The sequence below is a fragment of the Strongylocentrotus purpuratus genome, unplaced genomic scaffold, assembly GCF_000002235.5.
Source record: "Strongylocentrotus purpuratus isolate Spur 01 unplaced genomic scaffold, Spur_5.0 spur5_contig_835, whole genome shotgun sequence".
NCBI lineage: Eukaryota > Metazoa > Echinodermata > Echinoidea > Camarodonta > Strongylocentrotidae > Strongylocentrotus > Strongylocentrotus purpuratus.
In genome coordinates, this window is record NW_022145541.1 from 228782 (window position 1) to 251263 (window position 22482).

Consider the following 22482-nt stretch of genomic DNA (forward strand, 5'->3'; position numbering starts at 1 on the left):
AATAACTTTTACAAAATATTTTCAAGGATGCTAACAGCTTTCCATAATTGTTAAGTCCAACTTAGAGATTAGTTCAACTTAGGATATTTGTGAAACATCCCCCTGGGGTTTAGAAATACATGCTGACCTACAGTGACCAGTCAGAATCAGTTAATCCATTGCTTATGGGAACTTCATTTACATGTATGTAGTTCCTATTCCTATTAACTCAAAGGGAATGAGAGAATTCAATGTCCAACAGGTTACAAATGAAAATAGAGGGCGCTATGACAAGTTTGCACTAGAATGTATGGAGAGTGCTTCTGCAAATAAACCAACCAAAATATTCTCTACCGATTCAAATTTCAAAGAAATTGTCATTGTTTGTTTCAGTAATCAATATTTTGTCAGTATGTTAAAGCATTTCATTCCTACATTTACGAGAATCCCACAAAACTTTTCCAACTGCAAGCACTTTTCAAATTAAGGCATATTATTATACAAAACAACCCTATTTCAATCCAGAAACATTTATCCATCAAATTACAATAAAATATGTAATAGTACTAAAAATTCTCACAAAATAAATAAAATTTACACCCTATACCCACGAAAGACTGATCCAGTATTTGAATACATTACTTATTTCATGAACAGTAGAGAATACACAGGACAGGGGACTGTACTTATGGTAGCAAGAAGATCAGTTTGCATAAAATTGTTTACATCATCTAACCATATCCACCTTCCTTCAAAGAAGATGGATGAATGAATGTGTTACTATAGTTGCAAACCTGCTATAGTGACCACCTGTCTCCAAAGACCACATTTTTTGTTTCCCTTGATAATGGTTTCTCATTGAAACATGTACTATAGGCACCTGTACATAAGACCACCTGCCTATAAAGTCCACTTTTCCTGTCTCCCTCGGGTGGTCTTTATTGACAGGTTTCACTGTAGATGGACATGACATCTTGATGGGTATTAAACATTCAACCAGAAACGTGAAACAAATACCTCTGCTGTCAGAGGCATCTCGTTCTGTTAGAAAAAATTTGGTTATTTAGCCATAAAAAGAACAAGTGGTTCATGCGTTTTTCAGTCCTCTCTGTTAAAAAGAGTAACCTCAGTCTTCGTATAAAGGTGTGCACATGTGTCATTATTCACATCAACTTCTGTATATTCAAATCCCCTTGAATTTCTGCAGAAGATAATGAATACTCCATCCAACCAATGATATTCACATTTAAATATTGATAACACATTCAATAATCTCCACTTCAAACTAAATCATTGTTTTAAACATAATCAAGAAATTATCCTGATTAGACGCATTCAAATGATGCTGAATGGCGATCGGAATGGCTAAAGGCTTCTACATCGATCCCCTCTGTGGAGTAAAAAATTAGCATGTTGAGATTGCTTTCACCCCGATGCCCCATCCTGATTGGATGAATTCAAACGATGCTCAGTGGTGATTGGCTACTGCTTTGTAGTTGGAATTGGAATTGATGTGATTGGTGTAGTTGTGGTTGTGATTCATTTTCCCATTTGTCTCTTCCATTTCTTCGCTTTCCGAGCCACTTTCCTCCACATCGCTCCTTGCATCCTTTGTAACCTGTGAAATGAAAGAGGAGATAAAGTGAGTTTGTTTTATCTCATATATTGTGTTACATAGATTATAGAACCACAGAGCATGCAATATCTATATCGTAATCATGAATACCAGGAGGTGAGCTGGCTCAGAAGGTAAAGTGTCTGTTGTCGAACCAAAGAACATGGGTTCAAAGCCAACCCATATGAATGAAGCCTGTCTTATGTGTTAACGTGCCCCTCCCCTGTTCCGTATAATTTATGTAGACTAGGTTAAGAGCTGGAAAACACTCTGTCCCTCTGATAGGATGTTAAACGGAGGCCCTGTGTATAGGAGAGTCACTACCTTTGCAGATTATGAACCCACAGTAGTATTCATATACTTAAATATAAGAGGGGGAACCACATCCCCAATCAGTTCTATTGGGAAGGGAGATGCGAGGCTTATAGTGATTCAAATCGCTACCCCCCCCTTCCCCTCAGCGTTTTGGCGTACTTTACTTAATAATAATAATCGGTACTAACAATAGTAATCATAAATATTGAATCAACAATTGTGAAGTTCACAGGGCAATCCGTGAACTTTAAGTTTAGGTTTGTTATCTTATAGTATAGGACCGTTTGGACGCACTTGTAGTTACAAAACTTTAGATTTACTCAAATATGTACAAAACACGACAGATCTTAGATATAAGGTTAATGCGCAAAATTCATGAGCGATTAGTGGGGTTTGGGGTCAATCCTTACTCAAAGTTGTTTACTGTGTTCACACAATTATTTTCTGAGATAACACCCGCTAATAGTTAAAGTGTACAGTTTCATTTTCCTAAAGTAGAATTAATACCGTCCCTAAACTCATTAACGTATACTGGAAAAAAAACTTTGGAATCAATTAGGTGAACAAATTAGATCAGCCCAACTTTATCTAGCTTTAAAGAGCAATGTCATAGTAACTTATTGAATAATTCATCAAATACTATGGCTACTTAGGATTGGTACATTGGTGTGTGTGGGTGCGTATTTAATTTAGTTTCTATCATTGATTACTTTGACTCTGTATTTACTTGGTATTTGTTTTTTGTTTTTTTCTCTCTCTTCCAGGGTCATTCCACTCGAGTAATTGCTTTTCTTAAGGTCCTTTCCATATTCCATACTGTATTTTGCATTGTTGTTTGTATATTTTGTCATTGTTATGATTAAATAAAATATCTTGAATCTTGAATCTTAAAACTTTAAACACTTGTTGTTTCAGCCCTGTGTGAACCCTCATCCTTGTTAGTGGATCATTGCTTATAACTTGAGGTTTCAAAAACTTAGAAGTTTAAAACTATGAGGGATCCATGTGCACACAGAATGCCTTAGCCCACAGATCGATTAGATAGGTCCTGTCATTAGGAACGCTCGGCAACCTGAAATACGAACTTGTAATAACCTTTTGTTCTTTAAAAAGAAACTGAAGGAATTATTTCTCTCAACATATGCTTGTTAACTTTTGAGGTACTTTTATTAACAGTGCTATTTTTTGTCAAGAAGAGGTAATGTGTATTTCCTTGTTTTTGCTTGTTATTCAAATACCCTAAGGGGCATGATTTTGTATTTTGTTTTATTTTTTGTTTATGCACTGTTCCTACTATGTATTATATCTTGATGTAACCCACTGAATTTTGTAAACAATTATTTTACATGGTGAATAGATAAAACAAACAAACATAGCTATAGTTACCTGTCCATGAGCGAGGGCCCTATACACCATGCAGGCGATGAGGAAGAACCAGAAGCTATTGAGGATCTGAAGAATGATCAGGAGTCCATTGAATAGGTAGTACGCAGGGAAAGGTCCGATGATCTCAAGAGAATGAAAGATAGCACTGTAGATGATCCTGTAGATAGTAGGAAATTCAAAATTCAAACAATTTGTTATCGAAATTCAATCCTGATATATATGGATGATAAACAACAACAAACAGAACAAGAAGCGAGCTAAATATAAAGGAAGATAGATACAGAAAGGAGGAGGAGGAGGGAGAAACAGAAAAAGAGAGGAGAATAGTAAGAGTGAGAGAGAAAGAGAGAGGTGGAGAGAGAGGTGGAGAGCAGGGAAAACAGAGTAATGAAGAAAGAACCAGAAAAAGAAAGATAAAAGAGATAAATACGGGGATAGGGGGATTCAAATTCAAATAATTGTTATCAAAATTCAATCTTGATATATATGGATTATCATTTTTGTTAAACAATACAAAACAAATCAAGAAGCAAGCTAATTATAAGAAAGATAGATAAATAGACAGATAGATACAAAGAGAGGAGGAGGAGGGAGAGAGACAGGAAAGGAGAGGAGAATAGTAAGATTGAGATGGAGAGCAGGGAAAACAGAGAAATGAAGACAGAAGAAAAAGAAAAAAAAATGATAGATAAGGGAAAGAGATGAGGGGGCAGCAAAAGAAAAAGAGGAAAGAGGAAAGCACAGAGACAGAAAGAGAGAGAGAGAGAGAGAGAGAGAGAGCAAGAACCAGAGGAAAATGATTTTGTATGTGTGTCTTTTATTTTGCATTGATCTGTCACTCCGTCAATGAGATCCTGAGTGAGGAATTGGGGATGGGAGGGGGCATAACATCTCTAAAATCCAATTACTAACATTTTGGGGGTTCCAAAATAAAAAAGAATTTGAAAACGTGCTTTGTTCAAGTTCATCCTCTAAAACAAATTTCTTCTTCACACTTTGAAATTCTTTCCAGATCATTATGAATCTGAAGCATACACGCAATTCAATAACATTTCACAGGCCATATCAATCATACAACATATATGATCGTGCACAAGTGTTAAACCAACATTTGTTCTCTAAATATCAGATCAAATGAGAGTTGGACTTTGAAAATAAACAGTTTAAAAATGTTCTGTGTAATCATGCCCATAAATTCAATTTTATATTGATGACTTCCCACTTAATGTTTGAATAAGAAGATTACAACATACATTTACATCTGCTACAAGTTCAGGCACATTAATAGCAATATTAGACATGTAAATACTATCTTGCTGCAGGGCATCTAATCAAACAAAACAATAATCGTGCAAGGCGGGTTGTCTACCTAATCATAATTCACACCTTACACCAAATAACCACATAAACAAAATCCAGCAGTCTAAAAGGAAAAAATCTAGTCAACGTTTACTATTATGAAGTTTTTCAAGCAGAGCCTAAAATGACAGCATATATTTGTATAGTATAACAACTTTTAACAAAGATAGTTATGCTAAATATTAGACTAATTGCCGAGGTCGTTTTTTGACCAAACTCAGATATTTAGGCCTAAATCTAATATGGCCGTAAGTCAATTTTTGACCTTAAACTTTTTTTATTAACCAGAACTTAACTGCCTATATCAAGTGCAACAAAAATGACAGAATGAAGGCAATTATCTCATGAACGTGAAGGTATGTAGGTTAATGGTCAGTGATACAAATGACAAATAATATATATAATCTAGACATGTAGAGTGAGTGCCTCTGAAGTCGATCAGTAAGCGAACTTACCAGAGCGGGAAAAAGAGCATGCGTGACAGAAAGAAGGCAGCAGTGAACACACCGAACATGGAGTTAGCACCAGCCTCAAACTGAGCATATTTAAACATCTTCCCCGTCTGTACATTATGCAATAAGCATAGAAAGAAAAGGAGAGACAGAGAGAGATAGAGAGAGAGAGAGAGAGAGAGAGAGAGAGAGAGAGAGGGAGGGAGAGAGAGAGAGAGAGAGACACACACACACACACAGAACGAGTGGGTGGGGAGAGACAGACAGAGAGAGACAGAGGGGGAGATGGAGAGAGAAGGGGGGGGGGTGGCGAGAGAGGGGGGAGGGAGGGATAGGGAAAGTGTGAGGGTGAGAGAGACAGAGCAACAGAGACAGAGAGAGAGCGACAGAGAGAGAGAGAGAGAGAGAGAGTGACATAGAGACAGAGAGAGAGGGGGAGGGGAGAGATAGAGAGATAAAGTGGAAGAGTGAGAGAGAGACAGAGAGAGAGACAGATGGGGAGAGACAGAGAGAAAGGGAGAGAGAGAGAGGTGGAAGTGAGTTGAATATAGAGTACAGGAAGAGAAGAAAGGAAGAATGTAAGAGAGAGAGAGAGAGAAAGTAAGAGAGGGGATGGAAGAGAGGAAAAGAGGGGGAGAACAAAAGATATAAAAAAGAGTAGTGAAAGAGAATATCATATAAGCATGTCTATTATCCCTATAACTCTAACTTACCCGCATGGGAAGAATAATATCCGAGAAACAAAAAATACAATGCTAAAAACTCCAAATAGGGCATCAGCTGCCGAATGCCGGGCGACGTAAACGCATATTTTGGCAAACTGTGGGGAGAAAATAAAATTAGTCATAAATATACCTGTACCTATATCATGATAAATATGATTATAAATAACTTAAACAAGGTAGACTCATAACTAGGCCTACTCAGGGCCTGTTTATCATCAACAATCAAAGTCAAAATAATTCAAACATTTAAAGCCTATCTGCATTAGTTTGGACAGGAGGGATTGGACCTCTCTGCGTGGTCACTGGCAGGTAGTTATCTCATCAATTCAGCTCTCAATTGACATAAGAAAAAGGGGACAATTGGGGACCAACAGGTACTGCTTACATGTAGGCATTGTTGGCTATATAGAGGCGCAAGTAGCTACACGTAGTGCAGTCCCGCTTTAAGATGAAAATTTAAGTCTAACTAAATTATGGTTTTCAAGTGTTCTAGATGTTACATTGTACTGCTAACTATCTTAAAAGTACTTCAACCGTCTTCCACCGTGCAAAACAACCGTAAAATTTGGTAGTCTGCATATTTTAATAATAATATTCTGCTTTTATATTGCGCTTAATACATCTACGATGTCTCTAAGTGCTTTACAGATAATACTATGGTTATGTTATGGTTGTGTTGTGTTAAATGTATTCATTGCATTACTCTCTCTAACCTGTATCATCAAACGAAATCTCACACAATACATTATTGGTTTTTCCATGATTGCTTTGCACTTTTGCAGGTATGATCTATTATTGCAATTCCAATACTTAGTACAAGTAGGTACACTGTATGCACTCATGATCATAAACCATGAACCCTTTTATTCACAGAAGTCTCATCACAATAAATCTTTCATGACGTTGAATTCTTGAATTCTGACTTTCGATGTAGTACTTGTGAACATTGTGGTTTGAATTAATAATAATAATAATAAACAATATTTCAATGGAAGAGTAAAAAACATAATCCTGTTTCAATTTGTTTGTTCTCGCTTCATTGCTCATAAATTGATCATCTGCCAAGAGTCAGATAGGCTTTTACTCTGTGTAAAATGGTATTCAACAGACAGTAGAATGAGGGTTCTATTGTACTATTGTACAACAGAAGAAACTTTCAAAAAGAAACTAAAAACCAACTCTTAATAATCCCATGTCGTAGTTTAATTCAATTCAATTCATTTATTTCAACAAAACTCATAAAGATCAGTAAAATGTGTAAAATAATGCAGAAGGAAATTTTTTTTTTTTTTAAATCGAAATATTACATTAGAAATAAAAAGATGCAGTAAAGAACAATACATAATATGGAGGGACTAGCAAAGGCGGAAGGCCTATCAAGGGCTAATACCCAGTGAGGTAGAGATAAGAAAATGATAAAGCTAATAAAGTATACAATCATTTAGAACCAAATCAAGTTCATATTGCTACTGCAAGTCAGTGCTGTGTTAACTGAGTGTTTAATTATTAACACCTATCTGGCTCTTAACAGGACAGGTGATATACATGTACAAGTCTAAAGCAATCGCTATTGTTATGTCCTTATCTTTTACAATATTGATATGAATACCACGCCCAATGTTTGTATATGGGTAATTACTACATGCCAAGTGCCAGAAGTTATTATTCAAAATGCATTTTTGTGTATCCGCACTCTGATCAGTAATCTGTAAAAGCACTTCATGAGAACAATGGGTAGTATTATCAGGGATGAGACAGAAGAAATCCCCCAAAAGGATGAAGATTAAATAAGTTCCGGGATTACGGTTAGGGTAAGGGTTAGAAAAATAAGAAGAAAAAAAAATGGTCTTGAAATCTCGGCGGAGGAATCTCATCCCTGGTTTTTATTATAAACAAGGGAGTATATGGAAGACCCATCTAGATCTGAAGCTGCTTCAGAGACTGACAGAGTTAGGCTCTGTTCAAGACTTTATGGAAATGTGTTTAAATGTCAAATTAGAGTCTGAGCGTACAGACTATCCTTACCTCTAGGAAGATGTCTGCTACATCATGCGTTACCAAGACGATACATCCAACCCTGGTGAAGTTACACGTCCAGGAGAAACCCATCAGGAAGATAGTTGTAAAATGATGAATTAACTGTTGAACAAAATCCTGAATGGAAAAAAAAATCAGACAGAACATGCAATTACTTATAGTAATAATAATAATAATATTCAGCTTTCATATAATGCTTAATACATCAACAATGTGTCTAAGCGGATTACAGATATATATTATTACCCGTCATCGGATTCAGGCTTTCCCGCACACAATGTATGCACATTCTCCACTCCCTGGGGAGCATTCCAGCCAGGCGTCATTTTTGAAAGCGCAAACTTGCTCATCTAACCACATAAAACTTTTGCATCGTATCGCATCCTACAGCAGTAGAGAGACACATTCTTATGCAAATAAATAGAGGTGTTGTGGTCTAGTGGTCAAGTCACTGGTCTGTGGATCGCAAGTTGCAAGGTTTAAATCCTTGCCACAGCACTAAAGTCCTTTGACATTCTTTGAGGTAAATGGGTATCGCGGGTGGGAAGAAATTCCTTGAATGCTGTATCGCGGGTAGTAAGAAGTTCCTTGAATGCCTTGTACATGTATATATATAAAATATAAAAAATATAAATATATAAATGCATTTCCAATTAAGTCACTAATCAATGCACTTCATAGTGTATTATAGTCCTGGTCATTGAATTGAAATTGATCGACTTGTTTACTAATTCTTTGCATACCTTTTGAACAAAAGTTAAGTTTTTATTTCAAATTTCTTATACTATAGGCAAGTTTTTCTCACATGGGTTGGCATTCATAATACCACTTCCTATTGTGAATATATCCTTTGAAAAGAATTCTCTATGGTAAAGCACACTGGGCTATTGATGAGGTTAAAAACCATAAAAATTCCATCATAATATATCCTTCTTTCAATACCATGTGATATACAGGTACATGTATGTCATCAAATCATGTGATTATTGCAACTTTCAATTTCACTATTAAAGATTAATATGATTTATGCTTTTTTAATAACTTTAATTTTTACTTTCAAATCTGATAAATTCATGCACATCTACATTCTGTTGACAGTAACATCAGGTAAGTCAGATAAGATAAGCCATAGAATGCAAGGTAATTTTTTTAAGGTTAATTTTTATACTTTCTCCCTTTACACAATTTTTTTTTAAAAGCGATTGGTACACTTCAATCCCTGCCACAATACTACAGTCCTTTGGCAAGACGTTAATCTACATTTGCCACACTCAACCCAGGTGAGGTAAATGGGTACCTTATAGGATGATTCATTGAAATGCACTATGCGCTGACAACGGCTGCCGGAGCTAAAGCTAGGGTAATAACTTCCATAGCTCTTTGGAAGCACATCGGGACATTATATCATAATGTAATACAAGAACAGATTATTATTGTTTAATAACTTTCAATATGATGTCATAAACCATATCGTACTAACCTTTCTCCTCACATCGGTAAAGAGAGATAGAATGAGAGAGAGATAGAAAGACATCTCGATCATGTAGTAGTTGTAGATCTCTGTTGTCACCGGCTGCAAGAAAAACAAAAATAGTGAAAATATTTTGGCAACATTAAAAAATTTTTAAAAGTTGAACAATCATTACTTTATGTTGAAACATTTTCACACTAAAATAAAAACACCCATTGAATCCAGTTTTACTAAGGACTGCAAGAAAAACAAAAATATTGGAAATATTATGACAATATTTTTAAAAAATCATCATGTAGTTTGAAAATATTTAGTTATGTTAAATCATAATTCATGCAACGTTGGAATCATGTCAAGCAGGAAGCATTTTACAACAGATATTAGAATATTTAGCAGAATTCTAGAACTGAACATGTATGTGTGCTTTTGCTAAACATGGCAAACATAAACCATATTTATAAACAATAATTCAGATTCAGATTAATTTTATTGGTCCATTTGGAAATTCAAATACCAACAACTTCAACAACTAAAAATAATCCAATGCACTAAATTTCCTCATTAAGATTTCACAATACAAAACAACATTCAGTTTTATTGATCTTTTTAATGTAAAAATTTGATTTGTCTCGATATATGTTTCTTGAGAAATGTGATATATAAATTATGTTAAAAAAAGTGTACCCAGCCTTGGTAGCTCCTAATTAAAAACTGATAACCAATATGATTTTGAAATTTATTTCAGCATGAAGAGTCACTTGTTTTCTATCCAATGATACCCTATTCATAATATTTCTGCCATGGGTGACTGAGCACTAGGGTCTTTAAAAAGTTTGGTCGAATTCGCCTTATGGGTCAGGCCATATGCATGTCCTTCTTTGGTCTTTTTAAAGTTAAAATTATGCCTTGTGCTTCCGTGCTTCATTGTTTAAAATGATGCAATGTAATTAGGCCTTCCCTTGTTTAATTTCCTAGGATAATCTTTCATTATTTTGAACTGCCTACCAACTTCTGGTTTCATGATATCTAAGTTCTCTCTCTCACTTGTCCGCTGCACCATATCACACACGTAAAGAGCATAAGGTGTTTATATAAAATAGCAAATGATACCTCAAAGGTTACTAAACCCAAATGCAGGACAGAACACATATAATGATATTAAAGTAATTAAGTATTAAAGAAATTGACAGTAGACTTTCATAAAGAAGATATTATCCCAAATTAGTTTTATCCATTTTTTCACTCATTTTTGTTAGTAATAAGTACTTCCTTGACCATTAACACCATTTATCATCAACTCCCTAATAGTCAATATTAATAAGTGAGCAATTGTTTATATTGGAATGAGATAAGTGATAACCCACATGCATAATGGCTTTTGACCCCCATTCATTGCTTCAGCCCAAACTTGGTACAAGAGGATTTTGACCTGCTCATTTATCTGTGGCAGCACTATTATGAATATGGTATCATTAGACAGGTTATTAGTCACCCTTTTACATAAAATATAATTCAAATACAGGTTACAACTTTTTAGTTCGAAGCTACCAAAGTTAGGTAGTCTTTTTTTTTATATGCACTGCTTACATCTAAAAGTATTCAATAAATGCCCTAATTCAACCAGTTCACCTTTCATTCTTGAGTCAAGAAAAAACACAAAAACATTACATTTAAAAGGGTTATGAATAACTTGATTGCTAAAGGGCAATCCAACCCTTAATAAATTAATTTGTATGAAAGTAGAAAAATAACAGAAAAGTGGCAGAGTTCGATATGAATCGGACCAATAGTAAGGAAGTTATAGCTCTCCCATTGGCCGTGTACAAAAATATCATTAATTTCTTTTTTCTTATAACTTCCTTCTCCCTTAAGGCACTACTCAAAATACTGTATATTACAGATAGCATATTATTATAAGTCCTATAAAAAGAATAGACCCTCCTGAGCAATGAATTATATTTTTATATTCTATATGTTGGAACAGATGGGAAAGTAGTCCGGCACTACATCCCATTGACATTACCGCTTCAGCCAATTTAAATTACCCATACGTATAGTGATTACAACCTTCAAATTCATAACTTTCTTATATTTAGTCGGATTTAATTGAAACTTTCATCTTTGCTTCTCTGATTGTTCTGCTTTCATTTAGAGTAGTTGTCTATTTGGGTTGGATTTTCCTTTAACTCTATGTTGAACCATAAAGAAACTTACATGGAATGGAAAATGCTGCCAGCATAGTCTAAGGTCCCAGAACCATGGCTGAGTGGGAACGATGTACATACCATAGCTGAATGAGGCAATGTAAAACACACTCCTCCAACTGTGGTGGAGAGTAATTAATCAAAGAAAGGGTTTTGATCAATTAAATTAGATGACTGATGAGTGAATAAAGGTGAGAAAAAGTGATAAAAAGGAGGAGGGAGAGGGACTGAGAGAGAGCGGGAGAGAGGGGGAGAGAGGGAGAAAAAAGAGAGGAGAGAGGAGAAAGGGAGAGAAAGAGAGGAGAGGAGAGAGAGAGAGAGAGAGAGAGAGAGAGAGAGAAAGAGAGAGGCAAAAAGACAGCGGCAAAAGGACAGCAAGAGGCAGACAGAGACAGCAAGAAGAATGGGAGAGAGGTATAAAGAGAAGAGCCAGACTGACTGATGCCAAGAGAATACATTGGAGATTGTAAAAGAGTGGGACAGAAGGAACTTAAAAAACAATGTAGAAAGAGAGAAAGAGAAATAAATGCACATAAAGGTGAAATAAGAGAAAACACACAAGACAATTGAAAGAGAGGGATAGAGAGAGAGAGAGAGGGAGAGAGAGAGAGAGAGAGGGAGAGAGAGAGAGAGAGAGAAAGAGGGAGAGATGATAATGATGATGAGGACTACTGTTTAAGAGGGAAGAGAGTATTTCGAGAGTATATATACTCACTATTTGGGGGTTCATTATTGAATGAGAAATAACACATCACCCCATGTCATATGGTACAACATTCATATCTAGGTACAATATATCTAGGTACAACAGCATAAAAGTGTAAGGAAAAAAGGGGGAAAATGAATAAGGAAACTCTCGGTCTCCAGGAATATCTGAAAGTATCATCTCTGTGAATTTGGGATGCATGCTCCATCCGTCTTGGTTCTTGGACAAGACAGGACTTTAATCAGCCAAAAAGAATACCAGTAAGGAAACTCTCCGTCCCCGGGAATATCTGCAAAGATCTTACCTTGTCTCTGTGAATTTAACCAGCATGCTCGGTCTGTCCTGGTTTCGTCTCCATCTGAACCATCTTTCTATTGTTCTAACCGACCAGTCGAGCTGTTTGGCCAGTCCCTCAAGACGCTTCCTGTCTGGGCACTTTGAGACTGTCTTGTAAACCTTCTCAAGGATGGTGCTGGGTGTTGCGTCATAATGGTTCTTGGATTTTATTCCAGCTAGGAGCCCAAGGGGTGTGGCGATACATCTGACAAAAATAAAGAAATAGAATTGATTGATTTAAATCATTTATGTACAATACAAAGAAAATGAAAGTTCTAAGATATTGTCAGGGTTCTTTAACTTCTTGGAGACTTGCTTGTTAATTTTCTAAAGAATTGCGATTGTTGTTGCTTCATAATAGTTCTTGTTTTTTATTCCAACTACTGGTACTGTTTGTGACTAAAAGGTATGGCAATACATCTGAAAAAGAGAAAAGAAATGAATTTTTCAACAGATTGTCTGATTCTTCGAGATCTACTTGTAAGCCTTCTCAATCAGATGGTGATGGTCGGCGTTGCTTCAAAGAGGTTCATAAATTTTATAGCTTAGTAGTGCTATGAATAAAATGGTAATTTTCTTCATCTGCCCCATGGTCAGTTGTGAGTCTATGGTCAAAAAGATTTACATTCATTGGTGTCAAAGCATGACTGAACTGCAGCAGGACAGGATACTATTTTGATGTGAACAAAAGACATGAACAAAAAGACGATGGCCCCAGAACGGAATTATACCACCTGTAGATCCGAGGTATGCAGGAACTGGCAAAACTTCAAAGGGAGTGGTAAAGTAGATAGACTTAATTCCCAGTTATTGACCTATATCATAATGCACTATCAATGTGCACTGTTGCTGTTCAATATGGCAAACTGCCTCCAGATATATCAATGCATAGAATTTAAACTCTTGTTATATACTGGTCAGCAAACTTCTAAAACTTTAAGCTGTCCACATTTACCTGTCATTGGATACCAAAACATTACCGGTATTAAATCAAAAACATCATATAAATTAGGCAATGCACAGCATCACACACAGGGCGCTATAAATAAAAAATAAATGTATTTGAGACTTGTGATAATTAATTTGCTCTTTGAAGGCCTAGATGGGCTATTCTAATGATCTATTACTGCCTTCCCCTCCCCTCTCCCTCTCCCCTGAAGGCTCAACCTGTCATATACACTGTACAATGCAATTTTGTACCAAAACCAAACTGTGGAACAAAATAATTCAGACATACACTGATACAGCAGTCCTAGTTCACAGGCCTTTATGTAATGAAGGTTTTCTTTAGAAACCCCGAAACAAACATCAGTCAATGGGGTATTCACAACTTAATCAAATGCTGGAGTACGGTTGACTTTACTCATTCACACTGTGAGTAGGAGAGAAAAGGCAATGATGTACACAGCTTTACTCATTGTGTACAATATAGTAAGGAAGCAAACAAGGACTGGGGCTTGTATACATAGCAACCTGTCATCAATGTTTACCGCCCGAGAAAGGAAAGATTGGGGTTTGGATGCAGGGCTGGCAGTTAAGGAGCCTTCATCCATGCCTCCATTCCTCATCTTCATATTTCAAAATTCAAGTCCGGTCTCCCAATAATTATTTTTTTAGTAGGAGCCCTGCATACATGTAGTCTAAGCCTTATGGCCTTCTTGCAGGCAGCCAGTGATATAAAATCTGTACGAGATATCCTGATTCAGTGCAGTACATGTTTGTCTTTGTATTGTAATCCAGCCTTTACAAGGCATGTACAGTACATGCCAATGAGGGTTAGTAAACAGATTGTTTGTATTTGTGAAGACTTGAAGAGGTTCCATCCATTTAACATGGTGGCACAGGTACAGAAGCCCTAAGACATACAATGCAGGACAAGACACCAAGGAGTCCTTGTACCTGTAGACCTACAGCAACTGTTGGTTTGGCCCTTTGAGGAGCCAACAAGGTATAGAGCTCCACATTGATTAGTTATGGGAGAAAACTTTGAAGAATCTAAACCATTTGGGAAATTCACAAACATTTTATTGGTAAAACTTCAATAGCAAAGGTTTCTGGTTTCATAGAAAACAGGAGCAGATAGTAAGTTCAGAAACTGTAATTCTCAGTGAAACCTATATAAAGAATGCTCAAGGGAAACATTAAAAGTGGTCTTTATATGCAGGATTGCAGGTGGCACTGGTTTTTATTAACAGGTTCCTTTAGTGCAGCTGGTTTTCAATGAGAAACCATATTCAAGGGAAATGAAACATGTGATCTTTATAGTCAGGTGGTCTTTCTAAACAGGTGATTGCTAATGCAGGTTTGACCGTAGTTTCATGGGAATCTCTGAAATAATGTTGTGTTTTTTGTTTTTTGGTAAATTTACTTCATCACGGCTAAAAAGCCTGCTATCAGCCAAGAGCTGCTTTTCAGCAAGGCCGTGAACAGCAAGTGAACTCAACAAGTAAACAAATTTGATTTGATTTTATTTTATTTTATTTATTCATCATCAATAACATCAGTGATTAAACATTTGAATACATCGTGAATGGTACATGTTCATAAATGAATATTATAGATCATATTAAAGAAAAACCTAACAAAGTATTGATATGCTAGACATATGTCTTTTCTCATAGAATATAGAAGGTGATGAAAAGGAGCCAAATAATAGCACATGTGCTAGTCGAGTCTGGCCCCTGTTCTTAGCACACACTTGGCAAAAATAAATATATCATTATCAAAAAATAAAACTTGACAGTAGAAGTATACATGTTGAGTAATACCGTAGCACAATTTCTACACTCCAAATATAATTATGAAGAGGATATACCAGGTTAAAAAGTCATAGATACATGTATCTACAGATTATTTATACAAAAAAATTGCATTTTTTTGACAAAAAAAAACAACAAAAATGTAATATGGAGATTATTTACAATATATACATGTGTACTTGCATAATTCAATCACTTATTCATCAAGTTATCGTTGAGATGTTTACGAAAAGTGTTTCTAGACCCTTTGTTTTTTATTTCATCGGGAAGTTCATTCCATAATCGGGTTCCTACACAAGTTACTGAAAATTTGCCTTGTGTTGTTTTATACAGTGGTATACGTAGATGGCCCTTTTCTCTTTTTCTTGTATTGTATCTATGCTCAATTTTATCACAATAATCCGTCAAACAGTGAGGTAAATTATTATGTACTAGGTCATACATAAATGTACATAGAGACAACTCATAGAACTTGTTAATATCTAAGATTTTCAATTCGTAAAACAATAGTGCTGAACGACTCATAAAATGGCTAAATGTGATTGTCCGTATGGCCATCTTCTGTGTATACAGTATGCAATTTAAGTGAGACTTGTAAGTGCTCCCCCACACTTCAATTCCGTATGATATATGAGGTTGAATAAAGGTTTTATACAACAACACTAGGATATTTCTAGGCACAAAATGCCGTAAGCGGAAGAGGATTCCTACTTTTTGTCTGATGCATTTATTAACCATTTGTATGTGGGGTTTCCAAGTCAAGTGTTTATCAATCTTTATCCCAACAAAGAGCGAAGAATCAACTTCTATTATTTCAGCTTCTGATATAGCCAGTTGCCCTTGAACATTAATCTGCCGTCTCTGGTTTCTTATTAGCATATAACTCGTCTTTTGTAAATTAATTGTCAGTTTATTAGCATTACACCAGTCTGAAACAATTTGAAGATTTGTGTTCACTTCAGTCATATCAATTTCTTTTTGCCCTTCAGGAAATGTATGGAATAAGTTTGAGTCATCCGCAAAGAGTCGAAAGTTAAAGTAACGTGTAGCAAATGGCATATCATTAATATAAAGTAGGAAAAGCGTTGGGCCTAGGACAGAGCCTTGCGGTACACCACATGTTAAAGGCAGCATGGGAGATGTTACATTTCCGTACTGTACAAATTGAAATCTTCTATAAAAATAGTCCTTAAACCACTGTAATGCTATTCCTCGTATTCCATAGTGTGAAAGTTTGCTGTATAAAATATCATGATTAATTGTATCAAATGCTTTCTTAAAGTCTACAAATATCCCAAGTGTGATTCTTCCCTCATCCATTGAATTCCTCAAAGTGTTAACTAAATTTATCATTGACAATTTTGTACTGTATTTTTTACGGAAGCCATACTGGTGCTCATATAATACATGATTTTTTTCAAGAAAGTCAAGAAGCCTATTATTTACAATTTTTTCAAAAACCTTCCCAAGAACAGGTAATACTGAAATAGGTCTATAATTTCCTGCTTCATCTTTAGGTCCTTTCTTATAAACAGGTGTCACTTTTGCTATTTTAAAGGCATCTGGGAATTTACCAGAGGTGAAAGACAGATTGAAAATAAATGTAAGGGGAGAAGTTACATAGTGCACAGCATCTTTTATCAGCTTGATTGGCATATTATCATACCCACTAGCTTTCTTTACATTCAAGGCTATTAAATGGTTGTTAACCTCAGTCTCAGTAACTGGTTTCCAGAAGAAAGATTTGTCTACACCATCGTCTAAAACTTTCTCTGTATTACGATTTGTGTTTGGTATGGCATTCGCCAAATTTGGACCAACATTAACAAAGAAGTCATTAAATGCATTTGCAATATCTTGTTCATTACACAGGGTTTCATTAGTACCAGTATCATTCACACACAATTTATCCACCACTGTTGGCTTAAACGAATTGTTTCCACCACTTAAAATCTCGTTTACAGTCTTCCATGTTTTGCTAGTATCACCCTTATTTTCAAGGAATATCCTACTATAGTAATTTCTCTTTGAGTTTCTGATTATTGTAGTTAACATATTCCTGTACTTCTTGTATGTTGTTAAATAGACAGGATTGTGGTTGGTGGCAAGAACCTGTGAATACATTGTATGTTTCTTTTTTATGGAATTCATTATAGCTTTTGTAATCCAAGGTTTCTTAGGTTCGTTCTTTCTCCTTTTACCATGTTGAGCTACAACTGGTGCATGCTCATCACACACTTTTGTCATGATTTCACAAAAACGGGAGTATGCGAGATCAGCATCATCCGCTGCATAAACTGATTCCCATGTTATATTGGCAAGCTCAGCATGGAATTTTGTAACATCATAGTTCTTGTAAGAACGAGACATTAATTTTCCTCGGCAAGACTTTTTCTTAAATTGTATATTAGACTTAAAAATGGTAAAGATCGGAAAGTGGTCTGTAACGTCAGATTCAATTATTCCTGCATGAATACTGGGAACATTCATATTGGTATATATATGATCAATCAAAGAGAAGCCATGTTGCGTTACTCTAGTAGGAAAATTAATCAATTGATGCATGCCGATACATTGCATGGAGGTGAGAAAGTTATCAGCTGCCATTTCATCGCCTAGAAGATTGTGAAAATACAAAATTATATACAAAAGAAATCACAAAACTTATCCTATATTAAAGGTATTACAAAGTTTTGGGAAATTTTGAAACATGGGTGGATAGTGATTCTTTACAATTTGGATATATTTGGATGGCCCTGTGGATGTATTAAAAACACTAAAATCTTTAGGCCTAAAACACTTCTGCTTTCGAGAAAAATTGAATACCTATACAAATTTACCGGTGCTCCCTGTAAATGTTGATAAATTTCAAATAGCTCCTACGATCGTACAACTGTAGCTGCGACCATGAAAATCTCAGAATATGTAGTTGTGGTATATAATTTCCGAACGGGAATAGCTAATCGGTCGATTTTAGTCAAGAAACTTTGTTTTATAGCTTAATTAATATCTTGACCTTGAGAGGGAGCTATACAATATAAAGTGTTTATTATTTACAATTTCATTACTTTAGAGTCAATTTCGACCGCGACAACGAACAGTGAATATTGTAGGATCGCATATGCTTCCAATATGTTCATTTGAACCAAATTCACAACCCCATACCAAAACTTTGTATTACCTTTAACTGAAACAACTATAACGTGGGTCGGGGTGAGGGATTACTGAAACCACTCCGACCTAGCTGTTCCTATTCTAACATCCTAACACTAGCTTCTGTGAACAAGGCCCATGTTCATAGGGGATAGAAACTCAAAAGCCAATTGAGGATCAATGCATTTTGTTTGAATCAACTGTTATGTGACACCATATTGATTATTGATCTACGGAGGTGAACAAACTTTTCTAAGCTTGGTCTATGCCTGGTCCTTGCATCCTTTAACCACCTTCAATGAACTGTCACACAATAGAAACACAGACAATGAGCACATAGTGATGGGCATACAAAGAGCATGGAAGATAATGACATTTGTTTGGCAGGGAAGTCGGTGGTTATACTATTCTTATAAAAAGTACAAATACATACGTGTAACTGGCTTTTGCACAACAACACTGGCAAACCTGGCAAACTGAAACTAGAAGACTGCTCATTGCTTGAGTATAACTTTCTAAGTTGATTCAATTACTTTTGTATATAAAAGTAAATGTATCTACAATTCTACATGTTATTTTACCTGAACAGGAGGTTAGGGGTATATATCCTACATATTGAGAAGAAAAAAAAATCAGTTACCGTAAATCAATATTACATCAATTTTTATCGCTTTGACTTCAATGCCCTGGAGGTATGCATGCACATGCACAGGCTATACAATAAGAAAGTTTGTTTCGTTCGATCAGGATTATTTGCTTATCCTTGGTAATTAATTGGGTAACAAGATTTAAAAAATGTCAGTGACCAATTGCCCCAATTGGCCTTGCATAATTTTCCCCACTGGTTTGTAGTTTTTGTTAAAGGCTCACATACTATGCTTCTAAAGTTCTAATATAACTGGAGGCCACCCCTTTCTGTTTACTAATATACTAAGGTTACTACTGGTATAGTCGAATCTGAAAAGTTCCCTTCTTTACTAAAACACCAAATGATGAACAGGAAAATCTCATTCAGTATACTTTGTTTTGTTATATTGGAGCAAAAAGGATTGTCTCAAATGATATAATATTTGCTTTGGTATCAGGAAATATACCACAATAACACCATGTATTAGAGTAACAGGTACATATGAGTTTTATAACTAACGACCGTACTCTGTCCTAATTAATAATCAACAGATAGTAGGCTTCAAAAGCTCACATAGATGCACGTATCATCATATATCTATGTGCAAATATTGATACTGGTCATATTACTATCTTGAGAAGTTGGGATTAAGTTTTCCCCTTGTTAAAAATAATCTGATAATTTGAAAGATAGTAGTTTAGTCGCACGTATCATCATACATGTTTGTGTGCAAATATTGACACTGGTCATTATGCTACTAATCAGGGAAAAATACTTTTAAAATTTTGGGGGCTACTTTACAAGCTTGCTTGCATGAAAATAACACTCTTCAATTTGTTTTGCATTGAACTCTATTCGAGTTTTTTTGGGCTCTTTTATGACTTTCAGGGGCTCTTTTTGGCATTTCAGGGGCTATTTCGCCTCGTGCCCTCGTGCCCCTGTGTATTTTTCCCCCTGAGTACTAATATTTAACCTCTTGAGTCTTGGGATTAGGTCTTCCCCTTGTTAAAAATAATCTGATACCCAGGGTCAGGTTTAGTTGAACATTGATGACAGGTTGAAAAACAGAAAACACATGATTGCATTCACTATAAAACACCTTTTACAACTCTCAAATCAAGTAATCAACCCATTTATCTCAAAGCTGGCAACATCTCAAAAAACAATAGAATTATCTTGCTCATTATCTCCCTAAGGACCTAATACAAATTTGATATTTGATAAGATGTATCGGTAATTGTAAGTCTTCACCTGCATGGACCAGGTAGTTAACGTATAAGGGCGGGTGTCTAGACAGACAGTTCAACGCTGAAGTTAAACGTTCACTGTTCAGATTCAGATTTTTTTTTGCATTGCCAATTTGCCCTGCGCGTGTGCCTTTTTACACTAATTACTATTATCATATTTAAGTATCAAATTGGTGGTTCCGAAAAAAATTGTTTCTGTGTATACCGTGTGCCTTCTCATTTCAGTCGGATCTATCATTGCAAACTAGAGAGGGGGGGGGGGGGGTATGAAGCACCACTTTTTTAAATCAACCCCTCCCCCCCCCCCCCTCCCCTCTCGAGAAAAAAAAACACTAAGTGAGACTTACATGTAGCTATCTTAGGTTCATCCAGCAATAGAAAAATAAAATATATTTAAAAAATAGAAAACTTTTTTTTTAAACGATGAAATACAAAGAAAATTAAAAATAATGTACGGTATAGTTTATATGCATTATATTTTTTTACATTATTGTTATTGTTCATTCTCACATATTTTCTTGACTATCCTAGAATGTGGAACAAGTTGCCTGAACATCTGAAAAGCATAGGATCCTATAAAACCTTTATCAATTCTCTGAAAACATATCTCTAATTCACCACTTCATAAATAATAAGAATCATGAACTCAGTGCATTTTTCTTTTCTTTTCTTAAAGTGCATAGTGACATGCAATTTTGCCTATGTGTTATGCGCTATATAAAAATGTTTAATTATTATTATCATTATTATTATTAATGGTCAAACCATATTATGTCGATAGAAAACTAAGGAATTAAAAGTAAACAAAGAAATACAAATAAAATATGAACTAGCATTTTGTTTGTACTGGGACCTACTAAATATGTATCTATGTGAAGTTGAACTTCTCACCAAACTAATTTTCCAACCATTTTATAATGTAAAAGTAACTGCAAAAGAAGTAGGTTTACTGGTATGTTTTGAACATTTTGACCCCAAAATGCATTTTATATTAGCTAGATCTACCGGTAGTTATTACATAAGTTTAAGAAATAAATTAATTATAAAAAAATAAAGCAAAATATTGAAACAAATATTGTTGTCATGTTGTTCAGTATTCCCCTTTGGCTTTTCAATATGTGTACCAAATTTCATCTTCATATCACCAACCATATCCAAGATCTTAGCCTAAGGGGGGGGGGGTGTCATGATCATGATGCCCCCCCCCCCCCAGCCCCTGGCCTGATTAGTCTTAGAAACCCTCGAAATACCTGACCTTGTTTAAGGGTTAAGGCTATTTAACCTTATCCATGCAGACTAAACCCATGTTATTGGTGAACATTTATCAAACAGTAACACTACAGTTAAATTTAATATAAGTGACAGTCTATTGTTCATGAATTACCGACCCGACGCGCCAGGGTTCGTTACGCCATGGTAACTCCACGCGGCGGTGTAGGCCTAAACACCCACCGAAAAGCAAAATAAGAGCCACTTACCGTTCGAAAGCAGTGCGGATGAGAAGAAGAGCAACGGCTAACGGAAAAATTACAGAAAGATCATTAATCCGGGGATAAACGGCCTTGTCAGTGTTTTTAAGGTCTGACCATGAAACATTAGATGGTAGCCAAAACCATTCACTCCAAATCCAAGATGTTTCAGCAGCCATTATGACTGTCAATTTTCGAAATTGGCACTTCTCAGCTCCCGAGAAAGAAACTGACTTGGTCCTCCTTGATATCCTCCGAGGAGCTAGCTCAGTGCAGCAGGCTCAATCAATTTGTTTGTTGTCAATGTGTGTGTGTATTGGGTTTTTACAGACGTGTATCAATCAGATATGATTATTTACGTCTGGGACCGACCTTTAAACGTCACCATCCGAAAGACGTGACTCAGTTTCGAACCTGCGTCCTCGGCTGAATCAGTTTGTAACTTCCACTTTTTAGCTGGATTACAGGCGCACGCCACAACGCCTAGTTGATTAGTGTCTGTTTGTTTTAGATGGCGCTCTTCAAAATCGTGTATGGTGTACGTAAATGTCTATCGTAACTTGTCATCACGGCATTTATCTTGACCAGATTGGGATTGTTTTTTTTTAATAATAATAATCTCCAGTCCTTTTCTATTATTG

At 35.7% G+C, this 22482-nt stretch overlaps 1 protein-coding gene across 2 annotated transcripts; it reads right to left on the reverse strand.

Annotated features, from left to right (window-relative positions):
- Positions 1–397: 397 nt before the first annotated feature.
- On the reverse strand, positions 398–22074 carry LOC582683 (ceramide synthase 6). 2 transcript variants are annotated; one of them, XM_030985152.1, is made up of 8 exons: positions 21851–22074; positions 12554–12790; positions 11554–11662; positions 9349–9441; positions 7857–7985; positions 5110–5216; positions 3296–3452; positions 398–1597 (listed from the first exon to the last, which is right to left on the reverse strand). In XM_030985152.1, the coding sequence occupies exons 1-8, from the start codon at positions 22018–22020 to the stop codon at positions 1448–1450; spliced, it is 1152 nt and encodes a 383-aa protein (XP_030841012.1). In that variant the 5' UTR covers positions 22021–22074; the 3' UTR covers positions 398–1447. The 2 variants fall into 2 exon arrangements, with proteins under 2 accessions (XP_030841012.1, XP_030841018.1); XM_030985158.1 differs by lacking the exon at positions 5110–5216 and adding an exon at positions 5820–5926.
- Positions 22075–22482: the final 408 nt, after the last annotated feature.

Coding starts and splice junctions, on each gene's coding strand:
- LOC582683 (XM_030985152.1), bottom strand. CDS start 22,020: ATGGCTGCTGAAACATCTTGGATTTGGAGTGAATGGTTTTGGCTACCA. Junction 5,217..7,856: donor TAGCAGACATCTTCCTAGAG/GTAAGGATAGTC, acceptor CATAATGTACAG/ACGGGGAAGATGTTTAAATA. Junction 3,453..5,109: donor ATGCTCTTTTTCCCGCTCTG/GTAAGTTCGCTT, acceptor TACTATCTACAG/GATCATCTACAGTGCTATCT.